Below are 27703 nucleotides of genomic sequence, written 5' to 3'. Positions count from 1 at the left end.
TTACAGGGGCCTTTTTGGATTCTGCCTTCCCCCCTTTTAAAAAAAAACCCTAAGGTGACACACACAGCTCTCCTCTTTCTGTTTACAACAGTGAGTTTTGCTGCTTCATTGTCCTAGTCCGACACTAAATGCCTCTTGCTTTGTTTTCTTTTGCTACAACACCTTTGTGGTGCTCTACTTCTCATAAGGATGATTTTGAATAAATGACATTTGTACTCTTAGCTCCTATCCCCACTCTTAGTTGCAGCCCTACGAGTTCCCACCAGCACTTGGTTTGGGCTCAGGATCCACCTGGTTCTTATTTCCAAAGCCGAGTTCAGCTCCACCACTGAGCAACAAGTTTAAACCAGTGCAGAAAGTACCATCTGCGGCAAGGAACAGAGCAGCCAATGCCACTTCTTCTGGGGTCCCAGAACGTCCCATAAGCTGCAAATGTGCAAAACAAGAGAGATAAATGTAGAACTTTATACTCATTGCATGCAAGGTAAGATCATGACATCTCAGAAGGTGAAGATGAATCTGGGTGGGGCAGGATTTACTAGCAGAAGAAAATCAGATTTCCTGGGTGCAGAATTCTGACTTTCAATTTTTGTATACACAACCCTTCTTTTCATTACCATCTTAGAAGTGGAAGAAGTCATGCTGCCAATTTCAGCTTGGGAAACAAAGAAGCAGTGCTGGGGGGAGGAAGCCCAGCAGAGAAGCTTCTTCCTATACAGGAGAAGCTGATGTCTACAAGCATCCAGCCACTATCAAACGTTTCTGTCACCATCCACCACCTAGGCAATATCGCCTGGAGAATATTCATTTGTTTAAAACATTTATTAGCCACATTTCTTCCTTATGGTACTTGATGGCTTATGATCATATAAGTTAAATACATAATACAGAATACATAATATAGAATGCATAAAATACTTTTTTTTAAAAGGTGCTGAAAAATCATAATTTAGAGCTGCAAGTGACACAATCAAATGGAGTCCTAAATAAACCTGTATTCAACAACTTCCTAAAAGCCACACCTCCCTGGAGAGGAGGTTGTTCTACAACTGGGGGACTGCCACTGAAAAGGTCCCCTTTTGTGTACCCACCAAAGGAGCTTCTTTGATAGACGGGACAATAAGGAGAGCCTCTCCTTGTGAGTTTAATTCCAGGAAGGAACATATGGAAGAAGATTCTCCCAACCAGCAGGCTAGCTGCTGTGTTCTGCACTAACTGCAGCTTCCAGACAGCCTTCAAGGGTAACCCCAAGCAGAGTGCAATACAGTAGTTCAGTCTGAGTCTACATGTAACTAAAGCATAGATCACAGTGGATGCAGCTAGTGCACCAGTGGAAGCTGGGGAAAAGCACTCTGAACCATCGCAACCACCTAGTTTTTGAATGTGACTGATGTGTCAAGTAGCACTTCCAAGCTGTGAACTTGGCTTTTTAAGTATAACTTCCTCCAAGACAGAAGAGATCCAAAGGTTCTGATCTACCTTTCTATTAACTCAGAACCTCTGTCTCGTCAGGACTAAGTTTCAGCTTGTTCACCCTCATCTAGCCCATTGTGGATTCCAAGCACCAGTTCAGAACATCAAATATATGTTCAGAATTAGATGGGAAAGAAAAGTAGATCTGGGTATCATCTGCATATTGGTGACAGTTTCACATAGATATTCAACAGCATGGGTGATAAGACTGACCTCTGCAGAACCCCACAGGCCAAGGGCCAAGCAGAGTAAGAATTCCCCAGCATTATCTTATGAGACTGACCCCCCTCCTCCAAAAAAACCAAACAAACTGCCATGATATGAGCTCCCCTAGCTTTAGTGCTGACAGGTGGCTCAGTAGGATACTATGGCTGATAGTACTAAAGGCTGCTGAGTGATGCAGGAAAACTAGCAGGGTTGCATTCTGCCTATCTGTTTCTCTGTAGAGGTCATTGACCAAGATGATGCAAACAGTCTGGCAGGTAACAGATGGGCATTTTGGGCTAGATTGGAGGCATTCCAAATCGGGCAGGTGAAAAAGAGCCATCCCAAAGCCTCCACACACTCCCCTGTGAGTCAGACCAGATTGGTGCGATCAGATGGCTGGGCACCACAGAAGCCAGTCCGCTCTTTTTTCCTCCAAACAAGTTAAGTGTTCATGTGCTCAAGCACTCTGGGCAGTTTTTAAGGGGGAAAAAAAGCTGGAAGTGGCTTGGGGCAGCTTGGCGGCTTGACATGCCAAGGCGCCTCACTTGTGCCCTTCCACTTTCAGATGGCAAGGTGGTGACTGGCATATGACTTAAAAATTTGCTACCACTTCCAAAGTGGTAGCTTTATGAGCCGCTCTCCAGAGGCTGGAGGATGGGGTGAGTATGGGGCGAGGATGGGTGACAGATGTTTGTGTGTGGAAGGATTTTTCTGGTCGATTTCTAAGGCATCTCTGAGTCAGCCCAAAGTGCTGGTCTGTAAGCAGCCTTCCTGTTACAAATCCTGGCTTGAAGTCAATCTGAAATGCGTCCAGGAAATCAGCCTCTTCCATGATCAACCCCAGGAGCTGAGAAGCAACAACCTCCCAAAGCACCTTGCTCAAGCAAGGAAGATTGGAGACTGGCTGGAAGTTCTCCAACATAGTACAAGGAAGAGTTTTTCTTCTGGGTGAACTTCAGGCTCCACCCTGAGGATGGCAGCCTTAAGGAGAACCAGTCTTCTGCACCAGCTCCATTCCTGTCTGCCCACAATACACTTGCCTGATAATTGTCTGCTATCCAGATGGATGCCTTTGGATTTGGTGCCTCAGCTGCCAATTTTTTCGTCAAAGGAGTCCAGATGTGACTTGGTGAGATGCTAAGATTCAAAACATTGAGGAATTTTTAAAAAAGAAGGGCAGGGGCATCATGAAACATAAAGATTTATGACCCTGATTGAGTGAGTTTGGAAGAAGCATCTTTTAAACTGATCCACCCCTAATTCTCTGCATGACTATTCATTTATACATCCCAGGAAAGTACAGATTGCAATGCAGCCTCTGAGATTTCTGTCTGCAGGAAATTGAATTGTTTGTTCACCACATAAAGAAAGCAGTTACAAAAATCCATTGTTAAATCCATTTTTTCAAAGGACCTACAGGTTAGTTGTGCAAGCTGAGGGACTGCAAGGAATCACTGGGGGGGGGGGGGGGCTGTGCAACCATCACTGAATCTCTTCCTCCAGGATTCTGCATGCTCTTAGGAGGGGGAATTAAGCAGGTTGAGGTCTTCTCTTCCCCCACCCCCTTTCCCCACTTTAACTAAACTGCTTTTTTACATTCTGGGCTGCCTGGAGCAGATTTGGTTCTCTTTGAAGCTGGATCCCCACCCCCGTCTCTTATTTTTCTTCCAGTTAATTTTAAAAGCCGTACTTTCCTACACACCTAGGAGAGACCCACTAGTATGAGACACCCCCCACACCTTCTCTATCTGCAGGCACAGTCATTTTTGTGCTTTGGTGGTATCTAGGGTGGCCAATGTCCAGGTGGCACCTGGAGATCTCCCACTATTACACAATCTACAGATGATTCAAAATTGGTTCCCCTGGAGAAAATGGCTGCTTTGGGGTGGGTGGAGCCTACTGAGGTCCCTCCCCTCCCCAGGCTCCACCCCCAACATCTCTAGGTATTTCTCAAAGCAGAGCTGGCTACCCTAGTGGTATCACATATGCTAATGTCCACGATTATATTTAAAGATACTTCCTATGCACAGCCTTAAGGAAAACCAGATTATTCCAGTAGATTTGAAAATGGGGTTCATTTGCTAAGTTTTATGTCTAGAAGATATCATATTTTGAGCCTACTCTATTTTTGTGTTTCTGCCCTCATAAGGAACAACATTGGAAATGGGGAAAAATATGAGGACTTTGTACCTTCTCCAGAAAAGTTACTCCAGCCCAATTGTCTAGATATTTGATTCTTACAATGCCAGTTACCTGTTTTAACATCTTCATGCGCCCCCTTGCCCAGTTTGCCCGAAGGTACGGACTGGGTTGTCACCAGTATGCTGATGACATCCAGCTCTATCTATTGATGGGCGGTCGGACTGGCGACGTCCCTGTAAATCTGGACCGGGCGCTGCAAGCTGTGGCAGGGTGGATCAAGTTGAGTGGGCTGAAGTTGAATCCAGCAAAGACAGAGGTCCTTTGCGTGGGTTGCGGTGGGCCAGGAGAGGTGATCTCCCTACCAGCCTTTGATGGCGCATCGCTGATACCAGTGCGTAGGGTCAAGAGCTTGGGAGTGCTACTGGAACCTTCCTTGACAATGGAGGCTCAGATAGCAGCCACTGCTAAAGCCGCTTTTTTCCATCGTAGGAGAGCGAAGCAGTTGGCCCCCTTCCTGGAACACGGTGACCTAGCAACAGTGATCCATGCAACGGTCACCTTGAGGTTGGACTACTGTAATGCCCTCTACATGGGGCTGCCCCTGTACCGAACTCGGAAACTGCAGCTAGTGCAGAATGCGGTGGCCAGGCTGTTAGTGGGACTACCTCGGTGGGAACACATGCAGCCTAGGTTGCGGGAGCTGCACTGGCTGCCAATTGTGTTCCGAGTTCATTACAAGGTGCTGGTTATTACCTTTAAAGCCCTACATGGCCGAGGACCTGCCTACCTTAGGGACCGCCTCTCTCCATATATTCCCCAGAGAGCACTGAGATCTAGCTCCCAAAATCTCCTAAAAATCCCTAGACCAAGGGAGGCCAAACTGAAAACAACGCGAGAGCAGGCCTTCTCAACAATGGCTCCCCATTGGTGGAATCAACTACCAGCGGAGGTTCAAGCCCTGCGGGACTATAATCAGTTCCGCAGGGCCTGTAAAACTGTCCTTTTCCAAATGGCCTACAAGATGGAATCCTGAAGTGACACCTAGCCATCTGATATATACTGTGTTGTACTATAGCACCTTTAACTGTTGTGGTTTTAATTAATTTATTTAAATGTATTTTATTGTATAATGTATTTATCATAATCATGGCACATTCCATGTCTTGTGAGCCACCCTGAGCCTGCCTCGGCGGGGAGCGCGGGATATAAATAAAAGTTTATTATTATTATTATTATTATTATTATTATTATTATTATTATTATTATTATTATTATTATTATTATTATTATTATTATTATTATTATTATTATTATTATGTTCTCCCTCTATTATCTCTGTTTCTTTTAGGAAAAAACTTTGCCTGTAAGCTCCTGGCATTGCAGTATGGAGGACCTGTCTTTCTTTCCTGGTAGTATTCTGCAAAGGACACTGCACATTGAGGATTCTGTAGGGATAACAATCATCTTTACCTGTTGACCCGTACTCCATACTTGCTCTCATCAATGGCCATGGCTTTGGTCATGGAAATCACAGCCCCCTGCAAGAGAAATGCACAACAAGCAGGGTTGCCAACTGAACAGAAATGGCTTGGCCTTCTTTTATGCCTTTGACTACATTCTGATGTGCATTAAGAGAAGGATTTTCTACAGTGTGGACATAAATAATGTCTACAACCCATGCTGCTTCTCAGCTTCTATTAAAGGATAAGCCATTTTCCAAAGGCCTGTTGGCAACCCTCAGTGAAGACACAGTACACGGGAGACCAATGTACAGTTCCTTACAGTAGTTTAGACTTGGTTTTGGCAATCCCAGTAAAAACAGGACAGGGGTTGGAGGGCAACCTGAATGTTGACTTCAGCCCCCTCCAGCCATGTTTGGTGAGGGGGTCAGGCTTACTTTGCTTGAGGCATACGACACACCGTGCTTAATCCCAAGGACACCAACGATACTGGCCATGTTGATGATGTTTCCTTTCGTTTCCCGTAAGTAGGGCAGCGCATACTGCCCAAAAAAGAAAAACAGAAACAGTGTGCCAGATCTCAAAAGAGAAACTTATGAAGCTGCTGTAGCTCAGATTTGAACAAGTACAACCAGGATAACCATGGCAGGATAAATTGGAAAGAGAAACAACATATACTTTTAAAAAATCAGCTGAAATTGCATATACAATAGTGATACTACAACTATAAAGTATACATATATGTCATTAAAAAGTGCGGAGTAGCATACACTTATACATATAAGGTTCTAACTACTGTAGAAACCTACATATACAAACAGCCTGATACATACAAGATGCGTTACCTATAAAAACACTCTCTAGTGCAAATACTATGAATACAAAATATTCTTGGAGAATGAATTCCCAACAACAGAATGTTTCTGACAAGATGTTATGATATGCCATGAATTAAATGTGACTTATGCTCTCTTAAAGAAACCAGCAACCACAGAGACCTGACAGGGAGCTGTGGATGTCCTTCTGTTTCAAAAGTCCTCTTTCTCAAGAGCTGTTGTTAATGTCTGACCAATTTTTACAGCAATATTATGCCACAACTTGTTAATGAGCCTCCTTTCAATCAAAACAAACCCTTCTCTTCCTGTGTCTTGTAACTGAGGGTATCTGCAAGCTTTTAATGACTTCAATGACTTCAATATGAATTTTAAGGAGCCTCTTTTCTAAAGGGAACACATCCTCTTGCTAATGGAATAATTTCAACTGGGTATGGTCTTCACAGAGGTCATTTTGTAGAAAAAAAGGTGCAGGAGCTCAGTAGCATAACTCCACACTGCATGCAGACCCTGGCTGGAGGTTCAGGAACTGTACTCTTTTTTTGAATAAACAATTTTATTAGTAACATATGGTAGTAGAACTATAACTACAACTTATAAAAAGCTTAATATATATTAAGAAAAAGTGACAGAAACGACAGGGAAAAGGGTAAGAAGATAAGAACTATTGACTACATTATTGGTGGGCTCCTGGGGTGATTTTAAAAGGGGAAAAAAAATCTTTAAAAGGAGAAAAAATCGCGGCCGCCATTTTGGATTTTTTAAAGACTTTTTTGTTAAATATCTTTGCTTTGGGGGCTCAGAAACCAGCGAAATTGGGCTTGCTGGAAAGGGCAAGCCCTGCTCTATTGAACCTGACTGTCAGATTTTAAATTGGTGAGGTCAAAAATTTCGTCATTTTTTTAAAGGGGAAAAATTCTTCAAAAATTTATATCTGGGCCTGGGAAGCTCAGAAGAAAACAGAACAAAGTTTAATTGAGAGAGAAAATTTAGACCTTCTGAACTTGGTAGTCAAACTTGCAAATTGTGCGACGGGAATTTTTGGTATTTTAATTGCATCCCCCTTGCTCTTTGCTTAAATGTCAGAGCCCAGGCAGCCCCGAACAAGAGCCCTTTCATTAGAAAAAATGCAAGACCAAATGGAGGCTATGGAAGCCAGGATTATGAAAGGAGTTAAGAAAATGATGGAAGAGTTGAAGGAAGAACTTACTACAGTGATTAAAAAAGAAGTGGATGACCTCAAAAACCAAATTGGGAAAATAGACAAGAAAGTACAGGAGGTGGAGGAGAAAGTTAAAATACATGATACCACCTTGCTGAAAGTACAAGAAAAAGTGACGATTCACGACTGCAAATTAATGGAAAATCAGCTACGTTTGAGAGGAGTACCTGAGGAAGAGAATGATGATTTGAAAGGATATATAACAAACATAATCGCAGAATTCTTAGAAGAAGACCCTGATAAGACTAAAAGCATGTATGATCACATGTATAGAGTCAACTCGTTATATGCCAAAAAAAATAACTTACCAAGAGATGTGGTTGTAAGATTCATGACAAAGGAAATGGTGGGAAGGATTATGAAGAGAAACTTTGAACAATCATTGATAGTAAGAGGTAGCAGAGTGAGAATTATGAAGGAGCTACCGAAAGAAGTGATAAATGACAGGAGAACATATAAAAAGTTGACAGAAAAACTGAAAGACAATGGCACAAGGTATAGATGGATAATCCCCGAGGGTGTGAGCTTTGAACTTCAGGGGAAGAGAGTCACGATCACAAATGCCCGAGAACTGAGGAGATTTTTTGAAGAAAATAAAGAATTTGCACCATGATGGATTACAAACTATTGTCTTGGAATGTTAATGGACTAAATTCACCACAAAAAAGAAGGGCAACTTTTCATTGGATTAAAAAGCAAAATTGTAATATAATTTGTTTGCAAGAAGTCCACATTAAACAAAAGGATTATAAATTTTTATGGAACAAACAATTGGGAAGGGAATTTTTTTCGTTAGCTGACCAGAAAAAAAGGGGAGTAGTTTTTTATATTAAACAAGACCTGGAGCCAAAATTGGTATTTAAAGATAAGGATGGAAGATTTGTAGCAGTGGAAATAACATCAAATGGGAAAAAAACGCTGTTATTGGGACTATATGCACCTAATGGTGCAAAAGATGTTTTTTTTAAAGACATTACACAACAACTAGATGAGTTGACCTACGATCAAATACTCTTAATGGGAGATTTTAATGGAACAGTTGAGAACTCATTGGATAGATCCGGAGGGAAAAAAAATAGTGGAAAAGAAGGAAAATTGCCAAAGTCTTTTTTTGAATTAGTAAAACAGGAAAATTTGGAGGACATATGGAGAAAGTTTAACCCTGAAGTGCGGGACTATACTTTTTTTTCTGCAAGACATAAGACATTTTCTAGAATTGACATGCTATGGGGAACCAGAGATTTAGGCCTCATAACAAGAAAGATAGAGATTTTGCCTAAAATTGGCACTGACCATAACCCAATAATGTGGATTACAAAACTGTCCAAAAGATTGAGAAGATGGAGATTGAATGAAGACTTGCTACAGAACAAAGAAACAGTGACTTTCCTAGGAAAAGAAACTAAAGAATTTTTCCAAGTGAATGATAAAGAAGATATCGATTTTCAGACGGTCTGGGATGCTTATAAAGCAGTAATGAGAGGGTTGCTGATTACTTTGAACAATAAAGATAAAAGGGAAAAAGAAAAACAACTACTGGATATTCAAAATGAAATAAAGAAAAAAGAAGGAGAGCTGAGGAAAAGACCAGGGAAAAAGAAAATTCTAAGGGAAATTTCAATATTGCAAACTCAACTAAGACATTTATTAAACAAAGAAGTAGAATGGAATTTGAAAAGGCTCCAGCAAAAATCGTTTGAAGGAGCAAATAAGACGGGGAAATACTTGGCGTGGCAGCTGAAAAAAAAGAGGGAAAATAAAATAATTAATAGAATTGTGATAGATGAAAGAGACGTAGTTACTCAAGAGGGAATAAAAAGAGAATTTTTTAAGTATTATGCCAAGCTGTTTAAAGGTGCTGAAGTAAAGAGAAAAAAGATAGATGAATATCTACAGAAAATAAAAATTGAGCCATTAACTGAGAATATGAGAAAAATTTTGAATGACCCAATTGAAAAAATAGAAATTGAGGCAGCAATCAACGTGATGAAAAATGATAAAGCTCCCGGGCCAGACGGTTATACAGCCAAGTATTTTAAAATGTTTAAAGATGAATTAATACCAAAATTACAGAAGCTGATGAATGCAATAAGAGTCAAAGGGAAGGTACCAAATACATGGAAAGAAGCTGTTATTTCTTTGATACCTAAAGAAGAAAGAGATGTTACAAATGTGAAAAATTACAGACCAATTTCACTTTTGAACAATGATTATAAAATATTTACAAGAATTCTGGCAGAACGTCTTAAGCAATATTTGATAAATTTTATAAAAGAGGACCAAGCCGGTTTTCTTCCCAAAAGACAAATAAGAGACAATATTAGAACTGTTGTAAATATTGTAGAATATTATGAAAGACATCCAGAAAAGGAAGTAGCGCTATTCTTTGCGGATGCAGAAAAAGCATTTGACAATTTAAATTGGGACTTTATGTTTGCAGTGATGGAAAAAATGGAGCTTGGAGAAAGTTTTATAAGAATGATAAAGGCAATATATTCTGAACAAAGTGCAAGGCTGTGCATCAACGCAGATCTTACAGATGAAATGAAAATTAGTAAAGGTACCAGACAAGGCTGCCCGCTTTCGCCATTGCTGTTTATAATGACTCTTGAAATTTTACTAATGCAGATTCAAGAAGAAAAAGATTTAGAAGGACTACAAATAAAAGGATTTACCTATAAATACAGAGCATTTGCAGATGATATAATGTTTATAAATGAAAATCCTTTACAAGTTACACCTTTGTTGTTAATGAGAATACAAGAGTTTGGGGAGTTGGCGGGACTTTATATAAACAAAGAAAAATCAAAAATCTTATGTAAGAATATGCAGAAAAATAGACAACAAGAACTACAAAGACTAACGGGTTGTGAAGTTACCTCTAAGGTAAAATACCTAGGGGTAGAGATAACAATGAAAAATATTGATTTGTTTAAGAACAATTATGAAAAGCTATGGCGTAAAATAGAAGAAGATATGCTAAAGTGGAACAAGCTCAATTTGTCACTGTTGGGTAGAATAGCTGCAGTAAAAATGAATATTTTACCAAGGATTATGTATCTGTTTCAAACCATCCCCATTGTGAAAGATGCTAAGCAATTTGATAAATGGCGAAGAAAAATTTCGGAATTCGTGTGGGCCGGGAGGAAACCTAGAATTAAAATGAAAGTCCTGATAGATGCGAAAGAGAGAGGTGGATTCCAATTACCAGATTTGAAACTGTATCATGAAGCAATTTGTTTAGTATGGTTAAAAGAATGGATAACGTTATTAAATAAAAAACTTCTAATGTTAGAAGGCCATGGAAAAAAATTCGGCTGGCATGCATATTTGTACTATGGAAAAAAGAAGATGGACGGTCTTTTCTCTCACCATTATATAAGGAGTAGCTTATTAAATGTGTGGATAAAGTACAAGAAATATGGTGATGAGAGGAGACCTTTATGGATAGTGCCGGCTGAAGTGATAAAGTTAACGGCCAAAACAGTCAAGGAAAAACAACTATCATACAACCAGTTACTAAAAATACAAAGCGGGAAAATAGAATTGAAAACTGCAGAAGAACTAAACTATAAATATGATTGGTTTCAAATGCAACAAATAAAAAGTTTGATGGAGAATGATATCAAAGCTGAAGGAATAAGGAAAGAACAAACAGAAATGGAAAGAGTTCTGCTTGGAGATAATGAGAAATTAATTTCAAAAGTGTACAAATTACTTTTACAATGGGCTACAGAAGATGAAGTAGTGAAATCTCAAATGATAAAATGGGCAATTAATGTAAATAAAGAAATAAAGATGGAATTTTGGGAATATCTGTGGAAAAATTCCATGAAACTCGCAACATGTCATAGTATTAAAGAGAACTGTTTTAAGATGATGTATAGATGGTATATGACTCCAAAAAAATTAGCAAAGATGAACAATAAGATGCCAGATAGGTGCTGGAAATGTAAAAAGCATGAAGGTTCTTTCTACCATATGTGGTGGACTTGTGAAAGAGCTAAAATGTTTTGGCAAATGATTCAACAAGAGATATCTAAGATCCTGGGATATGAATTCAATAAAGAGGCAGAGACTTTTCTGCTGGGATTACAAATGGAAAAATTTCCAAAAGAAGATAGAACATTAATATGGTACTTGCTCTCAGCTGCTAGGACATTGTATGCGCAGTTGTGGAAGCAAGAAAAAATACCAGAAAAAAAAGGAACTGTACTCTTTTGAGCTGCTGCTGAATTCAAACCTTGGGTGTTCATGTTGAAACATTTTGCTATTTTTTTTAATCCCTTCACTGACTGAGCAGCCCTGATATTTTCTTTTTCCCTGAAGAAACTTTGGCTATCCCACCCTGCCAGTGAGATATATTGGCTATTTGCTCAGCCCAGGAATCTGAGGGAAGGGACAGGATCACCCTTAACTTAAACCCTTGAAAAGGGCACTTGCGACACTTTAAAATTCTAAAAGAACAAAAGGTTTTATTTAACATTGAGGGAAATGCCAGGTGAAATCAGGGGTTGAAATTAGTGAGGTAAAACTAGTGCAAGCACAGACATTTGTTCTTATTTATCAGACTAACTAAAGGTTATTAAATTATTCACATTTACTTTGATCCTTATATTGAGATGCCTTTGTCCCAGCATTTTCCCAAACACTCTTGTACACAGGAATAATCACTGACTCTTTCGGTGCCCCAAAGGCTTGGTAACCTCTTCCCAATACCCAAACCCCTTATCTTGGAACACCAGCACTTTTCCTAGTGGTCAACTGATTTTTAAGGTCTCCACAGGCAGTTTTTAATCACACCAGACCAGGGATTCCTCAGCTCCTCAGAAAAAACTCTCCCTGTTTGACTGGGTAGGGAATCTTCTAATCTCTTCTAATCCCCTTTTCCTTTGGCCTGAATGGGAGTCTTCTCTACTATCCAAGCTTTCTTGCCAAACTTCCCCCAGTTCTCTATCTATGTTCAAACTGCTCTCAGCTAATGCTGAATTCAAACTGTGTTTATTCAAGGGTGAAATCTGACTGCCAGCACAAAATCCTTTTTCTATCAGGGCTATTCTCAGACAGTCTCAGTACACATCTCTTCTCAGTTAATGAAGGAATCTGACTAAATCACCTCAGCATCCAGTTCTCCTTAGCATTTTTGTGTTTGTTTTTTTTTGCTCAGCTGATGCTACCCAATCAGATTGCTTAGAGCAGCCTGTCACTCAGGGCTCTCTGAAGAATTATCCTTTCATTGTCCTTGTTGGTACAGCACTTCTAAGCTTCTTAAAAGTGCAGTCCATCTCACCAGGTGTGCTCAGGGAAGAGGGAAACTCCTTTGAAGTTAGAAACACTCACCTTGGATGTTAACAAACAGCTCACAGTGTTGAGTTCTATGACTTTACAGAAGTCTTGAGCACTCACTTCATCTATTGTTTCAAAATAACCTGTTTGTGAGAAGATTTTAAATGGAAGTGGGTTTCACTGAGGCAGGACACACAAACAGCAAGAAAGCTCCAGCCCTGCAACATGCTGATGGCTTGACACTAGTTTTATTGTTAAAGTAATGCTGCATGGAGTGAAACAACAAGTCAAACATAATCATCAGATCATCTGGATGTAAGAGTAGCCCTGCTGGGTCTGACCAGTGGTCCTGGAAACCCTTTAACACAGAGGTAAACCATACACTTTATTTATTTATTTATTTATTTATTTATTTATTTATTTATTTATTTATTTATTTATTTATTTATTTATATTTGTATCCTGCCCTCCCCGCCGAAGCAGGCTCAGGGCGGCTGACAGGACATGGTCTATGCCATGATTTGTATACAGTTAATAAATACATTTAAAAACAGTTAAATAAAAATTTAAAACTACAATAAATTAGGAGCTATTTCCAATAGATGTATTCTGGCGGCTAGATATCGTTTTCAGGGTTCCTTATAAGCTTGCAGAAAGAGGGTGGTTTTGCAAGCCCTGCGGAACTGATTAAAGTCCCACAGGGCTCGCACTTCCTTCGGTAGTTGATTCCACCAGTGGGGGGCCATTATAGAGAAGGCCTGCTCCCTCATTACTTTCAGTTTGGCCTCCTTTGGTCCAGGGATCCTTAAAAGGTTTTGGGAGCTAGATCTTAGTGCTCTCTGGGGAACATGTGGAGAGAGGCGGTCCCTAAGGTAGGCAGGTCCTTGGCCATATAGGGCTTTATAAATAATGACCAGCACCTTGTAGTGAACTCGGAATATAATTGGAAGCCAGTGCAGTTCCTTCAGCCCAGGCCGCACATGTTCCCACCGGGGTAGTCCCAGTAGCAGCCTGGCTGCCGCATTCTGAACTAGCTGCAACTTCCGAGTTTGGCACAGGGGCAGCCCCATGTAGAGGGCATTACAGTAGTCTAATCTCGAGATGACCGTTGCATGGATCACTGTTGCTAGGTCGCTACGTTCTAGGAAGGGGGGCCAACTGTCTCGCCCTTCTAAGATGGAAGAGTCGGATTTAGCAGTGGCTGCTATCTGTGCCTCCATTGTCAGGGAGGGCTCCAGTAGCACTCCCAGGCTCTTGACCCTGTGCACTGGTATCAGTGACGCACCGTCAAAGGCCGGTAGGGAGATCTCCCCTCCCAGCCCGCAGCGATCCACGCGAAGGACCTCTGTCTTCACTGGGTTCAGCTTCAGCCCAATCAGCCTGATCCAGTCTGCCACGGCCTGCAACTCCCAGTCCAAATTTATAGGGGTGTTGGCGGTCCAGCCGCCCATCAATAGATAGAGCTGAGTGTCATCAGCGTACTGATGGCAACCCAGCCCATGTCTCCGGGCAATCTGGGCAAGGGGGCGCATAAAGATATTAAACAACATTGGGGAGAGAACTGCACCCTGAGGCACCCCACAGTTGAGTAGGTGTCTCTGGGACATCTCTCCTCCAACCGCCACCCTTTGTCCCCGACCTTCAAGGAAGGAGGAAAGCCACTGTAAGGCTAGCCCCTGAATTCCTGTGTCAGCAAGGCGGCGGGTCAGCAGCCGATGGTCGACCATATCGAACGCAGCCAATAGGTCTAGCAACAGCAACACCGCTGAGCCGCCTCGATCCAGATGTCGCCGGAGATGTCTCACTAACCTGTTGCATTTCTTTGAGGGGGTGAACAAACATGTGGACAAAGGAGACCCGATAGATGTTGTTTACCTTGACTTCCAGAAAGCTTTTGATAAAGTTCCTCATCAAAGGCTCCTTAGAAAGCTTGAGAATCATGGAGTAAAAGGACAGGTCCTCTTGTGGATCAAAAACTGGCTGAGTAATAGGAAGCAGAGAGTGAGTATAAATGGGCAGTCTTTGCAGTGGAGGACGGTAAGCAGTGGGGTGCCACAGGGCTCGGTACTGGGTCCCATGCTCTTTAACTTGTTCATAAATGATTTAGAGTTGGGAGTGAGCAGTGAAGTGGCCAAGTTTGCGGATGACACTAAATTGTTCAGGGTGGTGAGAACCAGAGAGGATTGTGAGGAACTCCAAAGGGATCTGTTGAGGCTGGGTGAGTGGGCGTCAACGTGGCAGATGCGGTTCAATGTGGCCAAGTGCAAAGTAATGCACATTGGGGCTAAGAATCCCAGCTACAAATACAAGTTGATGGGGTGTGAACTGGCAGAGACTGATCAAGAGAGAGATCTTGGGGTCATGATAGATAACTCACTGAAAGTGTCAAGACAGTGTGCGTTTGCAATAAAAAAGGCCAATGCCATGCTGGGAATTATTAGGAAGGGAATTGAAAACAAATCAGCCAGTATCATAATGCCCCTGTATAAATCGATGGTGCGGTCTCATTTGGAGTACTGTGTGCAGTTCTGGTCGCCGCACCTCAAAAAGGATATTATAGCTTTAGAGAAGGTGCAGAGAAGGGCAACTAGAATGATTAAAGGGCTGGAGCACTTTCCCTATGAAGAAAGGTTGAAACGCTTGGGACTCTTTAGCTTGGAGAAACGTCGACTGCGGGGTGACATGATAGAGGTTTACAAGATAATGCATGGAATGGAGAAAGTAGAGAAAGAAGTACTTTTCTCCCTTTCTCACAATACAAGAACTCGTGGGCATTCGATGAAATTGCTGAGCAGACAGGTTAAAACGGATAAAAGGAAGTACTTCTTCACCCAAAGGGTGATTAACATGTGGAATTCACTGCCACAGGAGGTGGTGGCGGCCACAAGTATAGCCACCTTCAAGAGGGGTTTAGATAAAAATATGGAGCAGAGGTCCATCAGTGGCTATTAGCCACAGTGTATGTGTGTATATAACATTTTTTGCCACTGTGTGACACAGAGTGTTGGACTTGATGGGCCGTTGGCCTGATCCAACATGGCTTCTCTTATGTTCTTATGGAGGTCATCCATGAGGGCGACCAACACTGTCTCCACCCCGTGGCCCGGGCGGAAGCCGGACTGATATGGATCCAAGGTGGAAGTGTCATCCAGAAAACTCTGCAACTGCAACGCCACAGCCCTCTCGATAATTTTGCCCAAAAAGGGCAAATTTGAGACTGGCCGGTAATGAGCCAATTCGGCCGGATCCGATGTAACCTTTTTCAGGAGAGGGCAGACCACTGCCTCCTTCAGGGGTGATGGAAAATAGCCCTCCGAAAGAGATCTATTTATGATGTCCCATATAGGACATCTTAACTCCTCCCGGCAGGCCTTAATTATCCAGGAGGGGCATAGGTCCAGATCGCATGTAGTAGGGCGTGCAGTTACAAGGATTCTATCAACCTCCTCCAAGCTGAGTGGGTCAAAGCAGTCCAGGGTCGAATTAGAAGACACGCACGGAGCCTCGAGTTCGCTCACTGTATCTAATATGGCCGGGCAGTCATGGCGGAGTGATTGGACGTTGTCTGCAAAAAATTTCGCAAAAGCCTCACAGCCTATTTCCAATTCCTTAACATTTGACTTGCCTTGTGGCAATGTAGTAAAATTCTGAATTATCCTAAACAATTGTGCCGGGCGCAAATTTGCAGACGCAATCTTGGTCGCAAAGTATGTTTTCTTTGCGGCCTTGATTGTCATCTCATAGGACCTCATAAACACCCTATAAGATGATCTAGTCACTTTGTCACGGGTGCGTCGCCATTGCCTCTCTAACCATCTGAGACCTTGTTTCAGCTGACGCAGCTACGGGGTGTACCACGGAGCCAGCCTACTCCGAGGCCATAGAGGGCGTCGAGGTGTGATCTCATCAATGGCCCTAGATAGTTGAGCATTCCATATCTCAACCAGGCCATTGAGGGAATCGCCAGAGGGCCAGGGATCCCTCAGGGCCGATTGGAACCGTTCCGGGTCCATCTGGCTCCGTGGGTGAGCCATAATAGGCTCGTCGCCTAAACAGGTTTGGGGTGGCATATCTATACGAGCCCTAAGGGCGAGGTGGTCCGACCATGGCACCACTTCAGTGGTTATATCGTCCACCGTAACCCCGGCCGCAAAGACCAGGTCTAACATGTGACCGGCCTGGTGAGTGGGGGCTGTAACAAACTAGAGAGTCCTAGTGTTGCCATGGATGACACCAGCACCGTCGCCTGACTAGAGGCCGGGTCATCAGCATGGACGTTGAAGTCACCCAGGATCACCAGCCTTGGGTGCTCCAGCGCCCAGCCTGTCGCCACCTCGAGTAGGGATGGTAAGGCGCCGGCTGGTGCGTTAGGCGTACGGTATACCAGCCAGATCACCAATCCCTCTCCAGCCTCCAATGCCAAGCCAGCACATTCAATGCCTTCAATCTTTGGGGCCGGGAGCGCCCTGAAGGAGTAAGCTTCACGTATAAATAATGCCACTCCTCCCCCCCACCCGCTATTCCGTGATTGGTGAAAGATCGAATAACCTGGTGGAGTTGTTTGTGAGAGGGCTATTGTATCTCCCTCTCGGACCCAAATTTCGGTCACGCATGCCAGGTCTATGTCCTGTTTGATTAGGAACTCTCGAAGGACAGAAGTCTTGTTGTTAATGGACCTGGCATTGCATAACACCAATGATGGAGGCGAGAAATAAATATTTATTTATTTCTGTGGATTTATATTCCGCCCTTTCCCAAATTGGGCTCAGGGCAGATTCCAACGTATCAAACAGTAAAACCAATAATTACACTATTACAATAAAACAGTTAAAACAGTTAAACAATTAAAAACATTAAAAATTAAAACAATTAAGCCAGTAAAAGCATGGATAGTGTGGACACTTAAATACACAGCCTGGTGTCCAAAGATGCCAATTTTCTCTTCAATCCAAATAGTAATTGGTATTGGTAGTTGGTGGTATCAGTGTTGGGAGGCCAGTTAGATGGTATAGCAAGATAGGGACACCCACCTGCCTCAGCCAAAGGCCTGATGGAACAGCTCTGTCTTACAGGTCCTCTGGAATGGCAATAGCTCTGAGAGGGCCCAAACCTCTGTGGGGGAGCTGATTCCACCAGGTCGGGGCCAGGGCTGAAAAAGCCCTGGCCCTAGTAGAGGCAAGGCAAACGTCCCTTGGGTCAGGGATGGTCAGAAGATGTTTAGTGGCTGATCGTAATGGCCTCTGGGGCTCATATGGGAAGAGACAGTCCCTCAGGTATGCTGGTCCCAGGCCACACAAGGCTTCGAACATCAGTACTAATACCTTGAAGTGGATCCGGTACTCAATTGGCAGCCAGTGCAGGCTGTGCAGCATTGGCCGACTGTTCGCCCATACAGACGATTCAGTCAGCAAATGTGCTGCCACATTCTGCACCAGCTGGAGTTTCCAGGTCAGCCTCAAGGGCAAGCCTGCGTAGAGCAAGTTACAGTAGTCCAACCTGGAAGTGACTGTTGCATGGATCACTGTAGCTAAGTCCCGGGGAGCCAGATAGGGTGCTAATTGTTTGGCCTGTCGCAGATGGTAAAAGGCAGATAGTGCAACTGCTGTGACCTGGGCCTCCATAGAGATGGTGGCATCCAATATCACACCCAGACTCCTCACCTTCTGAGCTGGCACAAGAGATGCACCATCCAGGGTGGGGAGCCGAATGCCCGATCCTAGCTCCCCCTGACTCATATACAGGACCTCCGTCTTGGTAGGATTAAGCTTCAGCCAGCTCAGTTGCAACTAACCAGCCACTGCTTCCAGTGCCCTGGTTAGATGATCTGGGGCACAGTCTGAATGGCTATCCATCAACAGATAGAGCTGGGTGTCATCTGCATACTGGTGAAAACCCAGTCCAAAACCTCTGGCAATCTGGGCAAGGGGGTGCATATAGATGTTGAACATCATTGGTGAGAGAATAGTTCCCTGCAGCACATCACATTCTAGTGGGTGATGCAGGGAGGTCTGCTCACTGATAGCCACGCTTTGTCCCTGACCATGGAGGAAGGAGGAAAACCACTGTAAGGCCACCCCTGGACTCCAGTGTCGGCAAGGTGGTGGGTCATTAGATCGTAGTCGACTGTGTCAAACGCTGCTGAAAGATCTAGAAGCAATAGCAGCACTGACCCGCCTTGATCCAGATGCCTTCTAAGATCAACTATGAGGGCGACCAGAGCAGTCTCCGCCCCATGACCAGGAAAGAAGCCGGTCTGGAAGGGGTCAAGGACAGATGTATCTTCCAGGAAAGCTTGAAACTGCTCTGCCACCGCTTTCTCAATTATCTTGCCCAGAAATGGTAAATTTGAGACTGGGTGATAATTGGCTAGAACCAAAGGATCTAGAGATGACTTCTTCAAAAGCAGATGGACCACTGCCTCCTTAAGCTTGGCTGGGAATACCCCCGATGCCAGGGATAAGTTAGCAATCTGTGCCAAGGGCCCCTAAATGTCATCCCTACCTGCCTTGACAAGCCAGGATGGACACGGGTTCAGAGGACAAGTGGTGGGATTCACTGCAGCCAAGATCCTGTCCACATCCTTCTGAGAGAGACAGCTTAAGTGGTCCAACATGGGACCTGAAGATGGACACTTCAGAAGGCCCAAGCCTCTCCTTGCTATTGCCCTGGGGTTGCCACCAGTGTTTCCTCTAAGCTGAGTTAGCGTGAGCTAGCTCACAGATTTTTAGCCTCCAACTCACGCATTTTTCTTAGCTCAGGAAGGATGACGCTAGAGCACACTAATTTATGCAGTAGCTCACAACTCTAATACCAGTAGCTCACAAAGTAGAATTTTTGCTCACAAGACTCTGCAGCTTAGAGGGAACATTGGTTGCCACAGAACACATAATACAGAAGGATCACAGTGTAAGAGACTGTGGAGAAACGCCATTTTATTCAATGTTGGTGCTTCATAGGGAGGGAGAACATCAAACTGCCAAGCAGGCTTCGGCCTAGCCTTCCCCTCACTCCCCCCCTCCCTTCCAGAGCCAAACCAACAACTCTAGGGGGAAAGTCTCCTAGAGAGACAGGAAGTTCTTTTGTTCTCTGCATGTGAGTTAGGAGGAAGAGTTTTCAGTTCTCAGCTGCAGCTCGAAGGAAGAGGTTGCCAGTGTGGGGGTTCCTGCCTGTGCATGCGGCCTAGTCAGGAAAATGAGGCCTCCAGGCAGTCAGACCAAGTAAGTCATCCAAAAAGGCAGGGCGTGTTTAGACCAGGGACAGGAGGACGCGTTTAAAACCACATTTTGTTTGTCATGCTGTTTGCTGTACGGGTGCTGTGCTGTGCTAACTTTTTAAATGCAACTGTTTTTGTTTTGTTCTTCTTTTCTTTTCTTTTTCTCTTTTAAATAAATATATTTTTACTGTTTGAATGCTGGCAGTCAATCTCTGTACCACATAGATCCCCAACCGCTCTAGACCACGCTGTGTTGAGAAGGGGGCCCCGGGGAAGGGGGAAGGCATGCAGTTGGATAAGGTGCCAATCCTCCAGGGGTGCCCCAAAGAAGTGCTGAGGTCTCTGTGAAACCCAAGTACAGGGTGGCAGAGGACCTTGAGGCCTAGCCTCATAGCTGGAGAGGGGGATTGGGAGTCCTGTTCCTCTCAATCTGAACCCCTAGACTGAGCAGGTGGTGGCAGCGAGCCCAAGGGGCAGGAGGAGAAATAGCTCCCTCCAGGAGTTGGCGACTCAATAGGGAGCTGACGGGACCGGGTCTGAAGGCAGAATCGGGCCGGTTCCGCCACAGAGACTATGGAAAACACTAAAGTACCATGTATAATCAATAATAAACAATTTCTTGATATTGTATTGTGTTAATTGTTGTGCAAAAAACAGTGTGAACATGTAGCACAGTATGTAAACTTATATGCAGTATCCAAGAATTCACATTAAGTTTCTATTTCCAAAAATCATAAAACAACAGAGTATCTTTAAACAAGAATCTTGCAAAGCAACAAGATATCTATATTCTTCCATTCGGAGAAGCTTGCAAGACAACTGGAGGGCCAGTCACAGGGGTCCCATTTCTAAGGCTTCATCAGGTCTTACAGCTTCAGTAACTCTACATAATACAATTTTTTTAAAAAAGAGTTGCTGACAAACCTGCCTATAACACAAACATAAAATAACTCTCAAAAAGTTTCAAAATGTCAATAGTTCATAAGAATCACCTACTTGTCATGCTTTCAGAAATATAATATAAAGGCTGAAAAAGCTTCATTCAATTCACAATAAAGACAAACAGATCTGATGTTTTACAAACATTAATTTATGTGGAAATTACATAGGAACACCCAAGCACTTTCCAAAGAGCTTACATACCATTCCTGTAGTCAGAGGGAATCAACAAAAAGTTTTACAGTGTTACCAAGCCTACACAGATATTCACAGTGGCAAGATTCTCCTAACTTGTCAGACTAGACAGCCAGTATTTAAATCATCCTCACAATGGGTGTGTTGTGTTGATTCATTGCAGTTATAAAACTGTTAACAGTGATGTTAAGTACAGAGCTAATGTGGTGAAGAACTGTCAAAAGTAATGTCAACTGAAGGACTAATGTGAAATATACTTAAATAAAAGAGAAGAAGAAGAAGAAGAAAATATTGGATTTATATCCCGCCCTCCACTCCGAAGAGTCTCAGAGCGGCTCACAATCTCCTTTACCTTCCTCCCCCACAACAGACACCCTGTGAGGTGGGTGGGGCTGGAGAGGGCTCTCACAGCAGCTGCCCTTTCAAGGACAACTTCTGCCAGAGCTATGGCTGACCCAAGGCCATTCCAGCAGGTGCAAGTGGAGGAGTGGGGAATCAAACCAGGTTCTCCCAGATAAGAGTCCGCACACTTAACCACTACACCAAACTGGCTCTAATAAGATCTAAAGAAAGGTGTAAGCCATCTGAACACATTGTTTGGAATTTGTGAATTTAAAAAAAAACTTTCTGAAGTAATACACCTGGAATATTTGCAACATTGAAGGAGTGTGGCTGATATTGGAATAAATCTAAAAACTGAAAATCATCCAGAGAAGTTACTTGCTTAAAGTGACATTTTGAAACTTTTTTGGAGTTGTTTTATGCTTTTGTTATATGCAAGTTTTTCACCAACTTATGTTTAAAAAAAAAAAAATGCATTATGTAAATTCACTGAAGCTGTAAGACCTGATAAAGCCTTAGAAACGGGACCCCTGTGACTGCTCCCCTTCCCATGGTCTTGCAAGCTTCTCTAAATGGAAGAATTTAGATCTGTGGTTGCCTTGCATGCTTCTTGTTTTAAGACAGTCTGTTGTATTATGATTTTTGGAAACAGAAACTCGATGTGAATTCTTGAATACTGAATATAAGTTTACATATTGTGTTATATGCTCGCATTGCTTTTTGTACAATAATTAACACAGTACAGGAGTTTTTCTATCAAGAAATTGTTTATCATTGATTACACACAGTGTTTTAGTGGTTTCCATAGCTTCCAGCTGCAGCTTGGGGATCTCCCAGGCTACAAAGATCAGTTCCTCTGGAGAAATGCCTGCTTTGGAAATCAAGGTCTGTGGCATTATACCCCACTGAGGTCCTGCTCCTCCCCAAACACTGCTCTCCCCAGGCTCTGCCCCAAATCTCCAAGAATCGCCAGCCCAAGGTTGGCAACCCTATCCCCTACCACTGGTCCTCAGAGGATTATAGGCCATTAATATTGAAGTTTCCTTTCACCATCGTAGCTAACTGACATTGATAGACCCGTTCTCCATGATTCCATCTAAACCTGCAATTAAACTAATGGCTAGCACTACACCCTGAAACAATGTCCATAAATTAATTACTGTTTAGATGAAGACACATGACCTTTAGCCATGGTTAGTGTAGGACTTCTAAGAGTTTCATGATGTGTTATTAGGCTACTATAATTTCTTTAGTTTCTTTGTAAACAGCTGCCTGGAAAGTTATACTTCCTTTAACCCTGCATTGAATAAGTCTGTTCTGGCTTTTGAATAAATAGGATATGCCATCACACCCAGACACAGACATCCCAGTGATTCTTCCCAGGCCCCAAAAGTCTAAACGTCACTCACCAGTTCCAGCATTGTTCACCAGGCAGTCCAGGCATCCGTAACGTTCTACAGTTACCGAAATCAACCTCTGCAGGAACAAAGGTGAAGAGGCATCGAAGGCAGGGCAAGGACAGCAATAGAAATGAAAATGTTGCTATTACAGAACTGCAAGTGACCATTACCTACTTGGGGCTGCACCTGTTCCAGGTGTTGGGAGCAAGACGGAGGAGGACAGGCAAAGGAGCCTGTCAGAAGAAAGGAGAGGAGCAACCAAAGAAGAGGAGCAACCAAAGAGTCTAGAACTCTCTGTCTCTCACCTAGCAAGGCAGCTAGGGTTACAACTTCTGTTTCATCTCCGCTTTGTTAGTTCCACAAATAAATATCTCTTTTCTCTTAACCAGTTTGGTGTCCTGACTGCTGTATAAGCACTCTGCTATAACACCTCCAGCCAGACTGGGCCCAGAGTGAAGGAAGCAATGTTTGTGCTTCTTCTAAGCCTTGCTCATTTTCATACCTCAGGGCATGCTGGGACAATGAGGAGGATTAGAAGCTTAAAGCTGATGGAGAAATTATGTGGAACCCCAGTGCAAGGAATTAAGCAAAGAGAGACACATTACACCATATGCATAATCTGAATTTATGAAAGAGAAGCATAAATCAAGGGGAAAGCCCTAGCAGAAGAGCATTATGGCCATTTAGACATCTGCGAATTAGAATATAGTGAATGGTTTTAGTGATGGGTTCAGAGGTAAAAGGGCAGAAATAAAGAGAGCCAGTTTGGTGTAGTGGATAAGTGCAGGGACTCTTATCTGGGAGTACTGGGTTTGATTCCCCACTCCTCCACTTGCACCTGCTGAGATAGCCTTGGGTCAGCCATAGCTTTCATAGAAGCTGTCCTTGAAAGGGCAGCTGCTATGAAAGCACTCTCAGCCCCACCTACCTCACAGAGTGTTTGTTGTGGGGGGGTGGGGGGAAGGTAGAGGAGATTGTGACCGCTCTGAGACTCTGAGATTCAGAGTATAGGGTGGGATATAAATCCAAAATCTTCTTATTTCCCAAAAAATGTCCTTTTACTTCTAAACCCATCACTAACCCCCAAAGAATCACCAGTCTTCACTCAGTTTTAGTCTACCTTAATGTCTGACTCCTTCCGAACATCGCAGACTTGGTAGAAAGCCTCCCCTGGGCACTCAGAAGCCTGCAGCTCCCTCTGGATTGCTTGTCCCTTTTCCACTGTGAGGGGGGGAGGAGAATAGAACAGTTGTCAGCAGGACAAACCTTCTTAAGCCTGCCTTTTTTGTGCAACCTCTGCCTTATCCCATCATCTTCCTTTCCACCTGTGCCCAGCCTTTAACTACACAGAAACACATTTGCTAAATGACTAGAAGACTATTCCTCTCCTCCCTTGGTTGTTACTAACCTGAGGTACTGGAAGTAAATGAGTAAGGGGATGGATACAGGGATCATCCCCCTCCCCTGTGCCGAAAGAGCAGCACTGGCTACCCATCTATTGCTGGCAAGACAATCCATTCACAGTGCTAGTTCTTAGTTTCATGGCTGTCAATGGCTTGACTTGGAGCCAGGGTCCTTGGAGAACCCCCTCCTCCCATAACTATCCATCCTCCCAGTTTAGATCTGTTTCTGAAGCTCTGCTCTAGATCCCCACAGAGGTGATATGGGTTATTGTGAGGCCCTCCTGCTGAGTCCCCTCAGCCATGGGGACCTGCTATTGCCTGTTTTGAAGAGCACTGCCTATGTTTCCCGGAGCCCCTGAAAATGAATCTCAAAAATACACCTGGTCTGCCATGACCAAGGTGAATTCTATCACATAGGCACTGAAATGCATAAAACATTTACCTTCCCCCAAGGCAATATGAACCATTTCCAGCTACAGACAGTTGGCAACTCTTGAATATCACTAATCAAACCCAACCATTGATAAAGACAGCCTAACATCTGATCCACCTGGAATAAGCCTTCAGGAGAACTGTTCAACCCATCATTCACACTTGGTCCTGTATCAACATGCTAAAAGCATCCAATGATCAACCCACTGTGGAATTCTGAGTATTTTATGTTATGTAATGTACTGGCTGGGGTTTTAATTAACAATTTATACTGCTTTATAATATTATTAACTTTTACTTTGTAAACTGCCACAGGAAGTTTCTCTGTTGAGGTGGCATTTACATTCCAAGAACAAATGAAGGGACCCAGTCATGATGGGGTGATGGAAAGGTGCTCTAGACTCACCTCCGCTTGCTCGTGAACAGAAGACCACACTGGCTCCTTGGCGAACTGGAGGGTAAAGAGAGAAAGGAATGCAAGACAAGGCTTGGCTCTCTCACAAATGCACACCACCAAATTTGTTTATTTAAAAGACCCCATTCCTGCCTCCCTCATCTAGGGTCTCAAACAACCTGGGAACCCTGAAAGGGGTGTGTGGAATGAGTTATTTTCCATCTCAGGAGGGGCAGCCTTCTGCAGACAGATCTTTCTGTCCAGAACAAGTTCTCTCTGATGATGGGAGCAGAAGCGCCTCCCCCTAAGCCCTCCATGAAGACCCTCTCACATGGGTAGCCATGGTGGTCTGCAGTAAAACAGCCAGAAAGGACCATGTTAAATGCCAACAAGATCTCCAGGGTTGAAAGAGTCAAAACTGCTTGAATCATCAGGGATCTGATTATGTAAAGGAGATATACCTTGGAAAACTTGTTACTCTTTTAGGTGTTTCTGGGCTCAAATCTAGCTCTTCCAGAGCCCTGAGACCTCTGGAAATAAGAACATAAGAGAAGCCATGTTGGATCAGGCCACTGGCCCATCCAGTCCAACACACAGTGGCCAATATGTGTGTGTGGATAGATAGATAGATAGATAGATAGATAGATAGATAGATAGATAGATAGATAGATAGATAGATAGATAGATAGATAGATAGATAGATAGACAGACAGACAGACAGACAGACAGACAGACAGACAGACAGACAGACAGACAGACAGACAGACAGACAGACAGACAGACAGACAGACAGACAGACAGACAGACAGAAAGACAGATAGATACACACTGTGGCTAATAGCCACTGATGGAGCTCTGCTTCATATTTTTATTCAATCCCCTCTTGAAGCTGTCTATGCTTGTAGCCGCCACCACCTCCTGTGGCAGTGAATTCCACAAGTTAATCACCCTTTGAGTGAAGAAGTACTTCCTTTTATCCATTTTAACCTGACTGCTCAGCAATTTCATTGAATGCCCATGAGTTCTTGTATTGCAAGAAAGGAAGAAAAGTACTTTCTCTACTTTCTCCATTCCATGCATAATCTTGTAAACTTCTTTCATGTCACCCCACAGTCGACGTTTATCCAAGCGTTTTAACCTTTCTTCATAGGGAAAGTGTTCCAAACCTTTAATCATTCTAGTCGCCCTTTTCTGGACTTTCTCCAATGCTATAATATCCTTTTTGAGGTGTGGTGACCAGAATTGTACACAGTATTCCAAATGAGACCACACCATCGATTTATATAGGGGCATTATGATACTGGTTGATTTGTTTTCAATTCCCTTCCTAATAATTCCCAGCATGGTGTTGGCCTTTTTTATTGCAATCGCACACTGCCTTGACATTTTCAGTGAGTTATCTACCACGATCTCAAGATCTCTCTCTTGGTCAGTCTCTGCCAGTTCACAACCCATCAACTTGTATTTATAGCTGGGATTCTTGGCCTCAATGTGCATTACTTTGCACTTGGCCACATTGAACCTCATCTGCCACGTTGATGCCCACTCACCCAGTCTCAACAGATCCCTTTGGAGTGCCTCACAATCCTCTCTGGTTCTCACCACCCTGAACAATTTAGTGTCATCTGCAAACTTGACCACTTCACTGCTTACTCCCATCTCCAGATCATTAATGAACAAGTTAAAGAGCATGGGACCCAGTACTGAGCCCTGCGGCACCCCGCTGCTTACTGTCCTCCACTGTGAAGACTGCGCATTTATACTCACTCTCTGCTTCTTATTAATTAGCCAGTTTTTGATCCACAAGAGGACCTGTCCTTTTTCCCCATGACTCTCGAGCTTACTAAGAAGCCTTTGATGAGGAACTTTATCAAAAGTTTTCTGGAAGTCAAGGTAAACAACATCCCTTTGTCCACATGTTTGTTCACTCCCTTAAGGAACTGTAACAGGTTAGAGTTCTTTGGGACACCCAGTGCCTCCCACCACAGGCTCACAGTCCTAGGATCAGTCAGATGCCCACTTTGTATTATGGCAGCTTGCTTCAAGAGCTTTCTGTAGGTATTCAGTGGCTGCAGCTTTGCCTGCTATGAGAATAAGAACTGCCCACCCCTTCCCAGAATCTGAACCACAGCTAGTAGGGATAGTTCTTATTACCTGTTTTCCATGCAAGAAATCTATTCTGGAACACATATACATATTACTTTTGATAATATATGAGTGAGTCATGGGACATCAAAGGCAAATGAAAAATCTCCTCTAGCCCACAAGACCTTTTGCTAGAAGATACTACTACATGAGTGCTTTTGGTGTTTCCAGGACACACAAAAATGTCACTGAGGATATAAAGAGGACATTTCCCTCCCTCCTAATTTCTCTCCATCCCAGATTAGAGATGTAAGGAGCAAGACTTCCTGAGTCTTCCTGGCAGGCTTGACCCCAGCCCCCGTGGGCAGAAAATACCCCTTCCTCCATACCCACTTCTTTCCGTTCTTACCAAATTCTTTCACAATGGCCAGACCAATCCCTTGAGTGCCACCAGTCACAATCACCACCTTGCCTGGGTAACGTAGCCAAGTTGCCATGCTGCTAGCTGTCTCAGTTTCTCTTAATGACTAAATTCCACATAGAGCTGTTGGAATATAGGTGGGTGGAGCAATGAAACTACTTAATTGGTTGGGAGGAGTAACCATGGATAGTTTGTTTTCTGTAGGTTATGGAGCATGAGAGTCAGTCCTTTCTCAACTGGGAGGAGAATAATGGAG

The 27703-nt window shown here is 43.3% G+C and overlaps 1 protein-coding gene across 1 annotated transcript; it reads right to left on the bottom strand.

Moving 5' to 3' along the window:
- Positions 1 to 249: 249 nt before the first annotated feature.
- On the bottom strand, positions 250 to 27523 carry LOC132583338 (17-beta-hydroxysteroid dehydrogenase 14-like). Its single transcript, XM_060255001.1, has 9 exons — positions 27436 to 27523; positions 24954 to 24998; positions 23833 to 23933; positions 22722 to 22788; positions 12678 to 12766; positions 5720 to 5824; positions 5293 to 5360; positions 2721 to 2817; positions 250 to 426 (listed from the first exon to the last, which is right to left on the bottom strand). The coding sequence occupies exons 1-9, from the start codon at positions 27521 to 27523 to the stop codon at positions 250 to 252; spliced, it is 837 nt and encodes a 278-aa protein (XP_060110984.1).
- Between the last annotated feature and the right edge of the window lie 180 nt (positions 27524 to 27703).

Source organism: Heteronotia binoei, chromosome 15 (assembly GCF_032191835.1).
Source record: "Heteronotia binoei isolate CCM8104 ecotype False Entrance Well chromosome 15, APGP_CSIRO_Hbin_v1, whole genome shotgun sequence".
In the NCBI taxonomy this organism is placed as follows: Eukaryota; Metazoa; Chordata; class Lepidosauria; order Squamata; family Gekkonidae; genus Heteronotia; species Heteronotia binoei.
The sequence above is the reverse complement of the archived record's forward strand: the minus strand, read 5'-3'. Positions and strand labels throughout refer to the sequence as shown.